Source organism: Lemur catta, chromosome 6, assembly GCF_020740605.2.
Source record: "Lemur catta isolate mLemCat1 chromosome 6, mLemCat1.pri, whole genome shotgun sequence".
Taxonomy (NCBI): domain Eukaryota; kingdom Metazoa; phylum Chordata; class Mammalia; order Primates; family Lemuridae; genus Lemur; species Lemur catta.
The window spans coordinates 99,981,899-99,996,630 of NC_059133.1; the positions used below are offsets into that span (position 1 = coordinate 99,981,899).

At 37.3% G+C, this 14,732-nt stretch overlaps 1 protein-coding gene and 1 pseudogene across 1 annotated transcript in view; one reads left to right on the forward strand and one right to left on the reverse strand.

The window, feature by feature from the left end:
• The window catches only part of KDM5A (lysine demethylase 5A), an 86,616-nt gene that overhangs the window by 43,834 nt on the left and 28,050 nt on the right, over nucleotides 1-14,732 (forward strand). The window contains exons 15-19 of the mRNA XM_045554690.1: nucleotides 5,925-6,106; nucleotides 6,477-6,601; nucleotides 7,085-7,235; nucleotides 8,553-8,667; nucleotides 10,939-11,294. Of these exons, the coding sequence (XP_045410646.1) occupies nucleotides 5,925-6,106; nucleotides 6,477-6,601; nucleotides 7,085-7,235; nucleotides 8,553-8,667; nucleotides 10,939-11,294 (929 nt within the window). The remainder of the gene's footprint in view (nucleotides 1-5,924; nucleotides 6,107-6,476; nucleotides 6,602-7,084; nucleotides 7,236-8,552; nucleotides 8,668-10,938; nucleotides 11,295-14,732) is intronic.
• Nucleotides 1,309-1,374, reverse strand: LOC123640906 (annotated as a pseudogene).

A 14,732-nucleotide genomic window follows, 5' to 3' on the forward strand; every position in this document is an offset into this window, starting at 1 on the left:
TAAAACTGGAATCCTGTCAGGTAGAATTTCTTAGGTATATATCCTTTAAATCTACATGTAGTATTATTTGTGTAAACAAGAAAATTTAAATCCTTTTTTCTCTGAGCTTTGTCTTGAATAAAAGTTATGTTTCTGATGATTACAGACTGTCAGTTTGAATTAACCTTTTTTTCTGCCTTTTAAATAATTTATTGGATAGGAAGGAAAGGATTACAAAGGATTGGGGTTTTCAATGCTTAGAATAAGCTAAACATCTATCATGTTGAACTGGGAAATACATGAGAAAATCTGTGTCTTTTGCCTTATCTTGGCCCATTCCCCTTATCTTCCTTACATAGCCTCAGTAGGTTTGCATAATGCTCCCTTCCTGTTTTTGTACATGTCCCTCCTTTCTCTGCCTGATATTCTGTCTCTGTTTTTAAAACAGCTTTGTTGAGGTATAATTGACATAAAATAAACTACATGTGTTTAAAGTGTACAATTTAATACGTTTTGACTATGTATATGGTTATGAAACCATTCTTGCCCTTTATCACCTCCTCCTGTGCCTCTGCCCCCCCAATTCCCAGGAAACCACTAATCTTTAAAAAAATTTTTTAAGGTAGAATTTTATTCAAATTGCATCATATAATTTATACCTTTTGTCTAGCTTCTTTCAGCATAATTATTTTGAGTTCCATCCATGTTGTTGCATGTATTATTAGTTTATTTTTATTGCTGAGTAGTTTTCTATATACCACAATTAGTTTATCCATTCACTTGTGGAAGGACTTTGGATTGTTTCCATTTTTTGGCTGTTGGGAATTAAACTACTGTGGACATTTGTGTACAACTTTTTGTATGGACATATGCATTCATTTCTCTTGGATAAATACTAGGAGTAGAATGGTTGCATCATATACTACATATATATTTATTTTTTTCTAAAACATTGCCAAACTGTATTTCAAAGTACTTGTACCATTTTACATTTCCACCAGCAGTATATATGAAAGTTCCAGCTGCCCTACATACTCACTAATGCTTGATGTGGTTAGTCTTCTCAATTTTACACATTGTAATAAGTTGGGAGTGGTATTTCATTGTGGTTAGTTTGCATTTTCCTAATGATTAATGATGCTGAGCATCTTCTGGTGTACTTGTTATCTGCATATATTTAGTTAAGTGTCTGTTCAAATCTTTTGCTCCATTTTAAAAAATTTGGTTGTCTTATTGAATTTTGAGAGTTCTTTATATATTCTGGATACAAATTCTTTAAAAAAATTCTTTTAGTTTTTAGGTTCTTTTTTGTGTGTGTGTGTGGGGGGGGGGGGTGTCTTCCAGTGAGAACCGGAAAACGGGCTAGGCAAATTTTAAAAGAGCTGTGTAACACTTGGATACAAATTCTTTATCAGATACATGATTTGAAAATATATTCTCTCAATGTGTGGCTTGTCCTTTCCTTTTCTTAACAGTGTTTTTTTGAAGAACAGACATTTTTATTTTTTGTCAATTTCAATTTATCAGTTTTTCTTTTATGGTTTGTACTTTTTGGTCATATCTGAGAAATCTTTGCCTAACCCAAGGTCACAAAAATTTTCTTCTATGTTTTCTTATTTTATAGTTTTAGCTCTTATATTTAGGTATGTAACCTATTTCGAGTTAATTTTTATATATAGAATGAGGTATGAATCAAAATTTTATTTTCTTGCATATGGCACATTCTTAAGCTCACTTAGAAGGAAACTAGTTTGAGATCCCCTGCTTTAGGAGAATACAGGTTTAACTTAGTAGCCAAGAACAATTAGTAGGTTGGAATGACACCTTATTGTTGACATGACTCAAATGGTAGAATGCAATAGAAACCTGTTTCTCTCTGACTAAAATCATAGTTTTCTTGAAAATAACATTTTCAGGTAGGAAAGTTTGTATAATCAGAAAATTAAGGAGTTTGCCTTATGTTTTTTTATGTGTATTTGTAAGTATTTCAAATGATGGACTTTATATATTATTAGATTTGAAGTATCCTAAGAGAATGAGTACAGATTTAGGCTAAAGAAAAATATTATAGTTGTGATTTGGATCTGAGCAGTAAAACTGATCTAGTTTCACTACTCTTTATATAGGTGTAAATGGGGGAAAAAACCTATTACCCAAAATGCAAAGGTATATAAGCTAGAAATGTTATTAATATTATTATTACAAAATATTTAAAGATGGTTACTTTTAAGACTTTAGGTTAGCTTAAAAATAAGAATTTTTTTTTTTTTTTTTTTTTTGAGACAGAGTGTCGCTTTGTTGCCCTGGCTAGAGTGAGTGTCCCGTGGCATCAGCCTAGCTCACAGCAACCTCAAACTCCTGGGCTTAAGCGATCCTACTGCCTCAGCCTCCCGAGTAGCTGGGACTATAGGCATGCACCACCATGCCCGGCTAATTTTTTCTATGTGTATTTTAGTTGGCCAGATAATTTCTTTCTATTTTTTTTTAGTAGAGACGGGGTCTCGCTCTTGCTCAGGCTGGTCTTGAACTCCTGACCTTGAGCGATCCACCTGCCTCGGCCTCCCAGAGTGCTAGGATTACAGGCATGAGCCACCGCGCCCGGCTAAAAATAAGAATTTTGACTAAATGGTCAGATTTCCATTTCTAGTTGTTTCTGTGATAGAAACAAGGAAAAATAAGATTCAGGTGAATCTTTTTTTTAATTTTAATTTATTTTACTTTTTGAAGATATGAATATATGTCCTGATAGTTTATGTTCCCACTTTATACCTGTGGTCTTAAAAGTCTTCTTTTGATTATATTTGTTTAAGATGGAATTCGTTTTCTTATTGCCTAGTCTTTTGAATTTTTGAAATTTAAGTACATCAAGGAGTGGGGAACCTATGGCCTTGGAGCCACATGTGGCCACCTAGATCCTTGAGTTTGTCCTTTTGACTGAATCCAAATTTTACAGAACAAATCCTTTTAATAAAGGGACTTGTTCTGTGAAGTTTGGATTCTGTCAAGGACCGTACTTGAGGATCTGTAGGGCCACTTGTGGCCTTGAGGCTGCAGGTTCCCCACCCCTGTTGGGGGCATTATTTTTCCTTTTTCTATGATAATTTGAGTAGCACATCTCTTGAGACTCTGTCATGCTTTTTTTTTTAAATAATAGTTTGATCAAATTTTTCTGTAGACTCTTCTTTTAACTTACTTTCTACCTGTGCCATTGTTTCCAGGTACTTATCTCTGCCCTTTCTTTGCGTTAACCACTTGTCTTTCCTAAGAACAGCTTTCATTTTATCTCTTCCAAAAATCTTTTAAGTGGTTTTTCCTGGGATCAGTGCTCCTATTTCCTCTTTATCCCTTCATTGTCACTGTCATTTTCTTACCATCATACTTTTGAAACTCTCAAAGTTTATTAATGACAACTTTATTGCCAAGTTCAGTGATTCTTTTTTTGTCTTCCATCGCCTTGGCCTCTTTATTGCACTGTGTATTGCTTCTTTGGTTTCTTTCCCTGACATTTGCTCTACTGTTCCTCAGCCTCTTTGATCACATTTACCCATTTCTAGTTATCTTTTTCCTCATCTCCTCAGCTGCTGGTGTGTGCAGGGTTCAGCCTTTGACCTTTTATTATTATCTTTTTGTGCTCCTTTTCAAAGAATTCTCATCCATTCTTAGAATTTTAACTCTTTCAGCTATTATTTTGTGGTTTCAGTTCTTACCTCTTAATATTTCCTCTTATTATATGCAAACACAGGAATTATTGTCATTTTGAAAGAGGCTATGTCCAGTTATCCATCTGTAGTCTGTGTTTCTACATGCTTATTGCATTTTTTCTTTTTTGTTTTTTTGTTTACGGCAATGTTTTGAAGAAAAATTATTTATTTTACTGTTTATATTTTGCTCCTATTTTTATGTTCATGCTTGTCATTTTGTGGGCCAACACGTGTGTGTGTGTATTGTGTGTGTGTGTGTGTATTACATTATTTGCCCGCTGGAAGCTGTATTTATGATTCACACTCCTTTTTTGTGTGTGTGCCATTTTTGATTCCAAGAACAGGGGAAATCATGAGTTATATAATTTAATTTGACACACTCAATTTGCTTTATATTGAGACAGGGTCTCACTCTGTTGCCCAGGCCAGAGTGCAGTGGCATGATCAAAGCTCACTGCAACCTCAAACTCCTGGGTTCAAGTGATCCTCCTGCCTCAGCCACCTAAGTAGCTGGGACTACAGCATGTGTCACCATGCCCAGCTAATTTTTTAAATTTTTTGTAGAGATGAAGTCTTGCCATGTTGTCAAGGCTCGTCTGGAACTCCTGGGCTCAAGTGATCCTCCCGCCTTTCCCTCCCAAATTGCTGGGATTACAGGCATGAGCCACTGTGCCTGGCCTGCACATTTCTGTTTAGATTTTTGTCATCTCAGTTTCAGCATCTGGAATAAAGTATCATCTCCTCCCCCTCTACTCTTTCACAAAGCACTTTCCTTTCCTAATTGCCCATCTTAGTAAGTGCCAGGATTATTATGTAAAAACTTAGTGTGACCTTGACTCATCTATTTCCTTCATAGTGATCTGTCATCCAGTTTTAAGTTTGTCTTTGTTTATTTTGGCAAAGTCTTTCATCACTCTCCCACGGCCCCTTTTCCTTACTGCTACATCATCCTGTTCCATTCCATAATCTTACCTGGATTATTTCAAATAGCCTTTTAATTTGTATCTCTGGTTTTTCTCTTTTCTCCATTCCCTTCTGATAATTTATGACTTTCTGAAGTATATTCTTTCCAAAGTATAAGCTTTATGATATGTTAGAAGACATTACAAGGAAAAATTGTTTTGTGGTTAGAAAAGTTTGGGAATTGGTGGGTTAAAAGATAAATGCAGTTCCTTACTGCAAAACTTCTTTGATCCTTTAATATGCTGGTGTTCACTTTTAATCTTTAAAGTGGGAAGGATAGAATCTTCAGGATTTTCCAAACACCTGCAGTGCATTTTGGGACTATTTTTGCATAAAACTAATTTATAAAGAAAATGCTAAATGCTAATGTGGGAAAATGGAAAGATAGGAGAATATGACCAACAGACATCTGATTAACCTGATATCAAGAACAAAATGTATAATGAAAGAAGTGTGTCTGCCAGTGAATAAATTGTCAGGTTCCCACCTTGTTAAAGTGAAGAAAGTTTGCTCTTATAGCAGAATTGGGTTTACAAGTACCTTGCTCAAGTAAGCAGAAATTGTAAAGGGAACCCATGTGTCATAAATTGAGGTCTTGGTAAAATGCACTTCATATGCTCTTACTTTCTAAAACTGGCATACTGAATTTGACTTGACTTTCTTTCTGATGTGCTGAAGATTCTATTCTGATTTGCATTAATTTATTTATACTACTTTGTCATTGCATATGTTTGTACATATCAATGTGATTTTTAGATCAAAGGATACTCATTTAATTTATCTGGTTCAAGGGTATATTATCCCTGGGGATAGTAATTTTTTTAAATTCCTCTTTTTATTGTTTTAAAGAGAGAACAAAGAAAACCATTTAAAATAAACATATAGTAGCTTCATGAATTATGGTGGTAAACCTTCTTGTCATCACCATTTAGGTCAAGGAATAGAACTGTGTCAGCCACCCCAAAAGCACCTCCCGATTATAATTTTCCTCTCTCCCCTCAGAAGACTATCCTGACTTTATAGTAATCACTTCCTTGCATTTCTTTATATTAATAGTTTAATCACTCAAATTCGCATCTTTAGACACCAAAGTTTGGTGTAGCACATTTAAAAAAATTTAGTAATGATTAATTTTCGAAAGCATTTTGTTGTGCTATTTGTACCTCCCATGTTTATGCCTTAAATCAGAGATATACCCATAGAAAAGAATATGATAACTTAAGTTCTTTGACGCTTTAAAGACTAGAAAGACTTTATCTAGTGACATAAATTGTATTTCAGGGTGTCCTGATGTCAGAAGAAGAAGTGTTTGAACTTGTTCCTGATGATGAGCGACAGTGTTCAGCATGCAGAACCACCTGTTTTCTCTCTGCTCTCACATGCTCCTGTAATCCTGAGCGGCTTGTGTGTCTCTACCATCCAACTGATCTGTGCCCCTGCCCCATGCAGAAGAAATGTCTTAGGTATCCAAAAGTATCTTGTAAAACTTCCATTACCTTTTTTAAAAACCAAGTTGTTCTTAGTTGTTCCCTTCCCTGTCTCTGGACTGCTGATTCTCTTTGTCCACTTCCCTGCTCAAGAACCAGTTCTTTAAAGTTGGCCCTAACTTGGCAGCTAAAATCAGTTTCTTTATCAGGTGATTTCATGTGTTTCTTGTCTCCCTGTACTAAAAGTGTAGGCTGCTTTGATTTTCTCTTTATGTAAACTGAGATCCCATTCCCCTGGCCATTGTGCTTTTTCTTAAGTTGATTATACTTAAAACTTATTTTCAAGTTGTTGGTTTTTTGAGGTTTTTATTTCCAGTGCTTTTTGTTTTTACTGTTTTTTTTGTAGATACCGCTATCCATTAGAAGACCTCCCGTCTCTGCTATGTGGTGTAAAAGTCAGGGCACAGTCCTATGACACTTGGGTCAGTCGTGTTACAGAAGCATTATCTGCTAACTTCAACCACAAGAAAGGTTAAATTTCTTCCTTTTGTATGCATATACTGAAATTTTTGTCACTTTAAAAGAAGCCTCGTTTAGTTTTATGTTTTTTTCCCTCTATTAAGGAAAAATCTAGGGCTCATGAAACTAATGGGTTGGTTGAATATAAACTTGATTTTTACTTTGAGAATCTTCTTTTAAATGAAAAAGCTGACATAAAATGGGACAGATCTAACTTTCAGTAGATATATTGTATATTTTGGGGAGCCATTGTTACCAGTGGACTGTCACTGGAGGCTTTTCTTGGAAAGAGAAATTTTCTTACCTGAGAAAAATTGTCTCTAGGGATTAGGAATGTTGTGCCTGGTCATGAGGTTTTATTGTATTGGAGAGATTTTCACATCTACAGTATGCTTCTACTAATAGAAATGCCCACTTGAGTTAGGTTGGTGAAGATTTCAGAATGGCTTTTTGTGTCTGTAGTCATAGTATATGGCTTTTTATTTATTTTTACAGATTTGATTGAATTGCGAGTAATGCTGGAGGATGCTGAGGATAGGAAATACCCAGAGAATGATCTCTTTCGAAAACTCAGGGATGCTGTAAAAGAAGCTGAGACCTGTGCTTCTGTGGCTCAGCTGCTTCTGAGCAAAAAGCAGAAACACAGGTAAACCTAAGAAGAGCCTATTTCTCCAGTGGTTTCCTGTTTCAGAGTAAAAGCCAAAATTTAAGTAGCCTGTGAGGCCCTACATTATCTTTAAAGTCTTGTGGCCATGCCTCCCCTTCCCTTATCTCCAACTGCTCTCCCTTCTTTCTTGCTCTACCCTGCAGTGCTCTTCCTCCTGCTGCTGTTCATACACAGCAGGCATATTCCTGCTTGGGACCTTTAGACCTGCTCTTCACTCTGCCTGGAGTTCTCTTCCCACCATATCCAGGTGGTTTGTTCTCTTGTTTCTTTCCAGTCCTTTTTTTTAAACATTACTTTCTTGGAGATGCCTTTTCTGACAACGCTTTATACAACTGCACCTTTCTTATCCTTCTTTCCTGCTTTTTCTCCTAGCTTTATCACCTTCTGTTATATGAATTTACTTATTTATTGTCTGTATCCTCCCTTCTTCCCTACTCCCACTTGAATGTGCACTGGACTAGAAGGTCAGAGATGTTTGTCTTTTTGTTCATTGCCATATTTCTTGTGCTTAGAACAACACCTGGCGCACAGTAGGTGTACAGCAAATATTTGTAAATAAATGATACTACAGGCTGAAGGCAGGTGGCAGCAGAGTACCCTCGATGGATGCAGAGGTGGTTGTTATGGAGCATAGAAGTGTGAACCCTTGATTTAATGTAATCCATGTGTATTAAATTTTCTGTGATATTATTTCATAGTCATTCTAGTATGTTCCTTTTATATGAATGGCCTTTTCTATAGCATTTCACATTGGGTTTTAAATTAATTTGTAAATTTTTTTTAACCATTTCTTTGGAGAACCTTTCTTAGAGGTATTGATCAGTGGATCTTAATTTTTCATTGACAACAACCCCCTCACCCCAAGAACTTAGTAAAAGCGTAGGGACCCTCTTGGGAAAAATGCATGTATACATAAAGTACTGAACTAGTTTCAGAGGGTTCATTGTCTCCTAGGGCAGGGTAATGGCCCTTGTTTTACATTTTAAGCTTCTTGAAATACAGGATTTAGTTTTATCAATAAACTTAATATTCCACTATGAGAAATTTATTTAATGTTTAAAATATTTAATACTTGTAGATTGGAGGGACTGCAACTTGGAGAGTTAAATCTTTGAGTCATTCATTAACTGAAGAACTTAAAAACTATTTTGAAGCGATCGCCATTACAGTGGAATCCCTCAAACACTAGGATTTTAGGATTGCTTAGGTTCGAATTATGAAGAGACTAGGAGTCCCTTTGATATCAGAATGACTGTGAATTTTTCTTACTTACATCTCAATATTATTTCATATCAGGCAGAGTCCAGATAGTGGAAGGACTCGGACCAAACTGACAGTGGAAGAATTGAAGGCCTTTGTCCAACAGCTTTTTAGCCTTTCATGCATCATCAGCCAAGCTCGTCAAGTAAAGGTGGAGTATGATGTTGTTTTCTTGGGTGATATCCTTTGTCGTGTGGGCTCCTGTTTCGGGTTAACAGAATGGTATGTCTGGACTGTTTTTTTTGTTCTGTTGTTTTCTTTTCTCACATATATGCTGCTATTTAAAGTCCTTTAGTAGACAGTCTCTTGGTTTTGTTCTTAGCTTTTATTTCCCTTTTATAATTTTAAACTAAGGCTAGTTTAATCAAGCCCAGGAATTTGAGATTACAGTGAGCTATGATTGGGCCACTGCACTCTAGCCTGTGTGACAGAGTTGAGATCCTGTCTCTATAAAAGAAGTTACTAAAAATTATTTTTTTCTGTATTAACTTTAGGCCAGAACCCCCATTTAACACAGATGTAATTGAAATGCAAAAGATTAGTTAAAAGAATCTGCATATATCAGTGAGTTATTAGTACATGAGCTTTTAAAAATGCAGAGCTCTGAAATTACCAGGGCCCTGATGGTTTAATGAATATGTAAAATCTCAAAAGTATATATTAAGTATATAATATATTCTACATAGTAATCTTTTGATAGTTTGGGCCCGCAGGGGTGGGAAATCTGTGGTCTCAAGGCCACGTGTGACCCTCCAGATCCCCAAGTGCAGCCCCTTGACCAAATCCAAACTTTAAATAAAGGGATTTGTTCTGTAAAATTTGGATTGAGTAAAAAGGTTGCACTCAAGGATCCAGAAGGCCACATGTGGCTCCAAGGCCACAGGTTCTCCACCCCTGGTAGGAGTGTGTTTTTCTGTTTTGGGAGTGGGTAGGGTGTATAATGTAGTTTTTATCAAGGTTATCAACTTGTAAAATCTGTTGTCAATTGTATTCTTGTTTTAATCCATTTCATAAGAACATTTTGGTAGTTAATTACTCTTTCTTTTTTGAATGATGTTCTTCTCTAAACATCTGTGACACTGTAACTTTCCAGTTTTCTTCTTAGCTCATTGGCAATTCCTTCTCTTAAGTCATCATTGTTTTTTTTTTTGTTTGTTTGTTTTTTAGCCTCAGGTTCTTTGGGGAAGAATTAAGTCTTCTTTACTATTTGTTTTCTCCTTGTCTTGACTTCTGAGTGTTGGAGTAATGAGGAGTCTCAGCCCTTTCTTTACACTAGGTGTCCAGTGACATTAAATATCACCTATGTCCTGTTGATTCCAAAATCTCTAGGACTGACTACTTTTCTTCTTTTCTGCAGACTTTTATATCCAGCTGCATACTGTACATTTCCATTTGGTAGACTAAAAGGCATCTTAAAAGCCTTACAGTGAATCAAAATCCTTGATTCTGTTATATCCTTTATACCCTATGTCCAGTCTTGCAACAAGTGCTGGCTGCTGTTGACTCAAAGATACATCCCAAAGCGAACCATTTCATCATCATCTCCATTGCTTCAACTATGTTCTGTGCTACTAGAATCTGCCCGTTGGATTACCATAACAGCCTTTCAGCTGCTTTCGCTTCTTCTGCTCTTGTCCACAACATTTTACTTTTTGTTTGGTAGTCAGAGTGATCATCTAAAATATAAATGAAATCATATCACTCCCCTGTGGTTAAAATTCTCCAGTGATTTCCCAACGCCATTAGGATGAAATCCAGACTCATTATAATCTACAAGAGACTATGTAATCTGACCTCTGCTTATTCTTTAACTACATTTCTCCTTTACCCTCTTGTAGCAATACACCAAGCTCATTCTTCTTTAAAAGCTTTTGCAATTATTATTTGCCCTGCCTGAACTGTTCTTCCTCTAGATAGTCATGTTTTCACCCCTACTTCCTCCTAATTTTAGTTTCAGTTCTTCTGTCTTCTGTGACCAACATTGCTATGTAATATGCCTCTTGGCCCCTCTGGTCACTCTCTGTTATATTGCTCTTTTATTTTAGAGCACTTAACACTAACTGAAACATTTTATTCATATATTCACTGTCTGGCCACCTGTATTAGGAATATATGTTCCTTGAAGACAAGGACTTTTTATGTCTTATTCAACGTTGTGCTTCTAGAACAGTGTCTGCATCTAAGTCAGCAGTCACTAAATACTTATTGAGTGAATTGATCATATTTTAAAAGTAGGACTATAGATAGAAGTAATTAGAGAGAAGCATATTTATTAATTTAACTGTCGTACCTGAATACTTGGTGCTATGATGGTGAGATTATAAGAAGGTCTAGAATCAGTAGTTTGCCTGAACTGTATCTATTCCATACTCATTTATATCTTTTAATTTGCTGTTTGTTTTTATTTTTTTGACCTGTTCAGAATCTGCTGGATGATGTGGAAGAGTTTCATGAACGTGCTCAGGGGGCCATGATGGATGAAACCCCAGATTCTTCCAAACTCCAGATGTTGATAGACATGGGCTCTAGTCTCTATGTGGAGCTGCCTGAATTACCCCGACTGAAGCAAGAGCTACAGCAGGCTCGGTGGTTGGATGAAGTAAGACTGACCCTATCAGATCCACAGCAAGTCACTTTGGATGTCATGAAGAAACTGATAGACTCTGGGGTCGGGTTGGCTCCCCACCATGCTGTGGAGAAAGCAATGGCTGAACTACAGGAGCTCCTTACAGTCTCTGAACGATGGGAAGAAAAGGCTAAGGTCTGCCTACAGGCAAGGTGAACACATCTTTTGGTGACTATTGCCTCTTTCATAACTAAGTCAGAGGGTAGAGTGAGAAGGAGGAGAACCTATTTCATTAAAAGGTTTTCTTTTTCCTCCTTTAGGATTTTAATGTATCTGAAGAGTTCCCTTCTTGGTAAACAGCATTAGTAGTCGAGTTGAGTGGGTGGGAAGGGCATTTCCCAGTGATCCAGGGCTTGGAGGAATGAGAGATTCTCCTTCCTCCCTGCTTTGGCAAGCAGCTTCTGGAAAGGTCCCTGCGGGTGGCAATGAGTACAGACAAGCTAGAGGGTTTCTTGCTGGATAGGAATGCCCATGGGCCACACCTTCCTCAGCCCTTAGAGCACCACATTGTGTCTGGTAGCAGTGCCAAGGCATGGGTTCTCTTGTGTCTGGCTCCAACTGGTTTATTGTGATGGCATTAAATGTTTAATTGAATGTTTTGTGCCTTCCCGGACCAATCACTAAGTTATCAAATGGGGCTGCATGGAGACAGTTTCAAATATGTACAAACTATTGTGCAGAGTACTTTGTTATACAAAGTAGTGTTTTGTTTAGAGCCTATGATTAATGATATTATAGTTAGGAAAAGTAAGTGCTTAGGTAGAACCTTGAAGAATGAATAGAATTGAAGTGGAAAGGGGGAGGTGAGAGAAACATAAACTAAATTTAAGGAATATGTAGGGTGTGTGCAGATGACAGAAAATAAATGGGCTTTACTGGAATGGAGGATTTATGCAGGAAAGTATTGGGAGATAAGAATCAGGAATGAGAATGTTGAACAGCTGCATTAGAATTGGCACCCCATTGTACTTAATGAGATTTCAGTAAAGTATTCATCATATTTGAGTGTATATCAGCTAATTTGGCTCACTTAACTGTGATGTACCTTGTGAAAGCATTTCTCCAGCAGCTAAGATTAATATTCATATAATTTCTATTGTGAGGATGAGGAAACTGGGGTGCTTAGAGAGATCACTTAGTTATTAAGCAATACAGGTGGAATTTAAAGCCTCTTACACCTCATTCCAAAGTCTATGCATATAACTGCTTTGCCAGCCACTTACTTTGTGTGCATTTAATAGGAAAAGCTTTAGGTAGAAGTCTCCATGTATACTGGATATTTTGCTACCTAGATGCCATGCAGAATACATATCAAAATTTATTCATAGCTTTTCTTATCTGAAGTATTTACTCTGTGTCTTCAGATTCATGGCAGTTCCAGGAGGTGGGAGCATATTAAATGGGCAAAGCTAAATGACTTTGGAATGTAAAACTATGATTTGGTATGCCTGATGAAACTGATAGTCTTTCAAATATTTATTTTTGTCAGTAGTAATATTTGAGAACTTCCTTTTTCTAATCTCCTACTTTTTTTTTTTTTTTTTTGAGATAGGGTCTTGCTGTCTCCCGGGCTAGAGTGCAGTGGTGTCATCATAGCTCACTGCAGCCCTCAAACTCCTGGGCTCAAACAATCCTCCTGCCTCAGCCTCCCTAGTAGCTGGGACTACAAGTATGCACCAACCCCCCCCGGCTAATTTTTTTCTATTTTTTGTAGAAATGGGGTTTTGCTCTTGTTCAGGCTGGTCTCAAACTCCCAGCCTCAAGCGATCCTCCCATCTTGGCCTCCCAAAGTGCTAGGAATATAGGTGTGAGCTACCCTGCCTGGCCCCATCTCCTACATTTAATCAGTCACCAAATTCTGATGATTTTGTCTCCAAAATGTCATTGTGACTGACCAAGTTATAGTCCTTTTATCTTTTCCCTTGATGTTTGCAATTTGATATTAAAGTATTTATGGAGTACCTACTGCATGCCAGGCACTATTTCTAAGTGCTATGGAGATAGTAGTGAACAAGCTCTCATAGAGCTACTATTCTAGTCGGGAGAGAGGTGAATGAACGAATGAATGAATTTAAAATACTTAGTGTAATGAAGAAAATAAAATTGGTGAAGAAATAGAGAGTGATGTGGTTGGTGAGAATAGTGGGAATTAGAATCTTCCCTTTTCTAACTCCTCTCAGAATTATCTTTCTGAAACATATCCTTAGTATTCTTGATCTCTTAGTATTGGTTATTAACTACTTACCCTTCTTTTCTTTTTTTTTTTTTTTTTGGAGACAGAGTCTCACTCTGTTGCCCAGGCTAGAGTGCCATGGTGTCAGCCTCGCTCACAGCAACCTCAGACTCCTGGGCTCAAGCGATCCTCCTGCCTCAGCCTCCCGAGTAGCTGGGACTACAGGCATGTGCCACCATGCCCAGCTAATTTTTTCTATATATATATTTTAAGTTGTCTAGATAATTTCTTTCCATTTTTAGTAGAGACGGGGTCTCGCTCTTGCTCAGGCTGGTCTCGAACTGCTGACCTCGGTCGATCCTCCACACCTCGGCCTCCCAGAGTGCTAGGATTACAGGCGTGAGCCACCGCACCTGGCCCTACCCTTCTTTTCTTGATGTCCTCCTTCCTTGCCTTTGCCTTCTCTCTCTCTGCCTCAGTTAACTAATCGCTTTCCTCAAGATTCTGGCCTAGACCCCTTTCTCCTCTCACTCTGTACAGGAAATTCCATCTGATTTATTGCCTCTATTTACCTTACCATCTTTTACTGAATAACTCCTAAATTCTCATCCATAATATACGTTTCTGTAATAGGTATGTCCCACAGTTACTTCAAATTCCCTATATCCAAAATCAGACTCATTAACTCCTTCCTATGCTCCCGCCCTTTTTTTCTTTATTCTTTGAATTATGCCATCTTTCATTCACTTGAACAAGCAGGTACTTTGGTAGTTAACTTTGACCCCTCCCTCAGTTTCCTTAACCTCAACCTCAGTCATGCTGATTATATTTCCTCAATGTTTCTCACTTTTGTTCCTTTTTAAAAAATTTGTCTGCAAATGGATTTATTTTACCCCTATTTTTGAAGGACTTTTTTTGTTGGGTATAAAATTCTAGGTTGACAATTACTTTGTTTTAGTACTTTGAATATGCCATTCTGTCTGCTGTTTTGAAAAGAATCTTTGCTTGGGCTGCTTGTAGGATTATTCATTCTTTCCCTTTCATTCTCCTCAAGTTGCTCTCATAGCTAGCCTAGATCATAGCAGTAGGTTCTGTCTGTGGGCTCATGCTTCTCCCATCCATTCTCCACACTACCACTAGTATTTTCTTAAACTGCTGGTGTGACTGTTTCACTCCCTTGCTTAAAGGCCTTCTCAAGTTTCCCATTGCCCTTAGTATGAAGTCCAAACTCCCCAACTTGATTTATAAGGCCACCTGTCACTTAGCCTCTTGTTTAATTATCTATCTGGTCTGTCTTCTTGCCATTCTTTCTCGTGTATTCTATGTTCCAACATTGTGATTCCCCTCCACCCGAGATTTCCTCAAACGTTCTTGTTCTTTCTTTCTCTAGACCTTTGTGCGTGTTTATTTAGTTCTG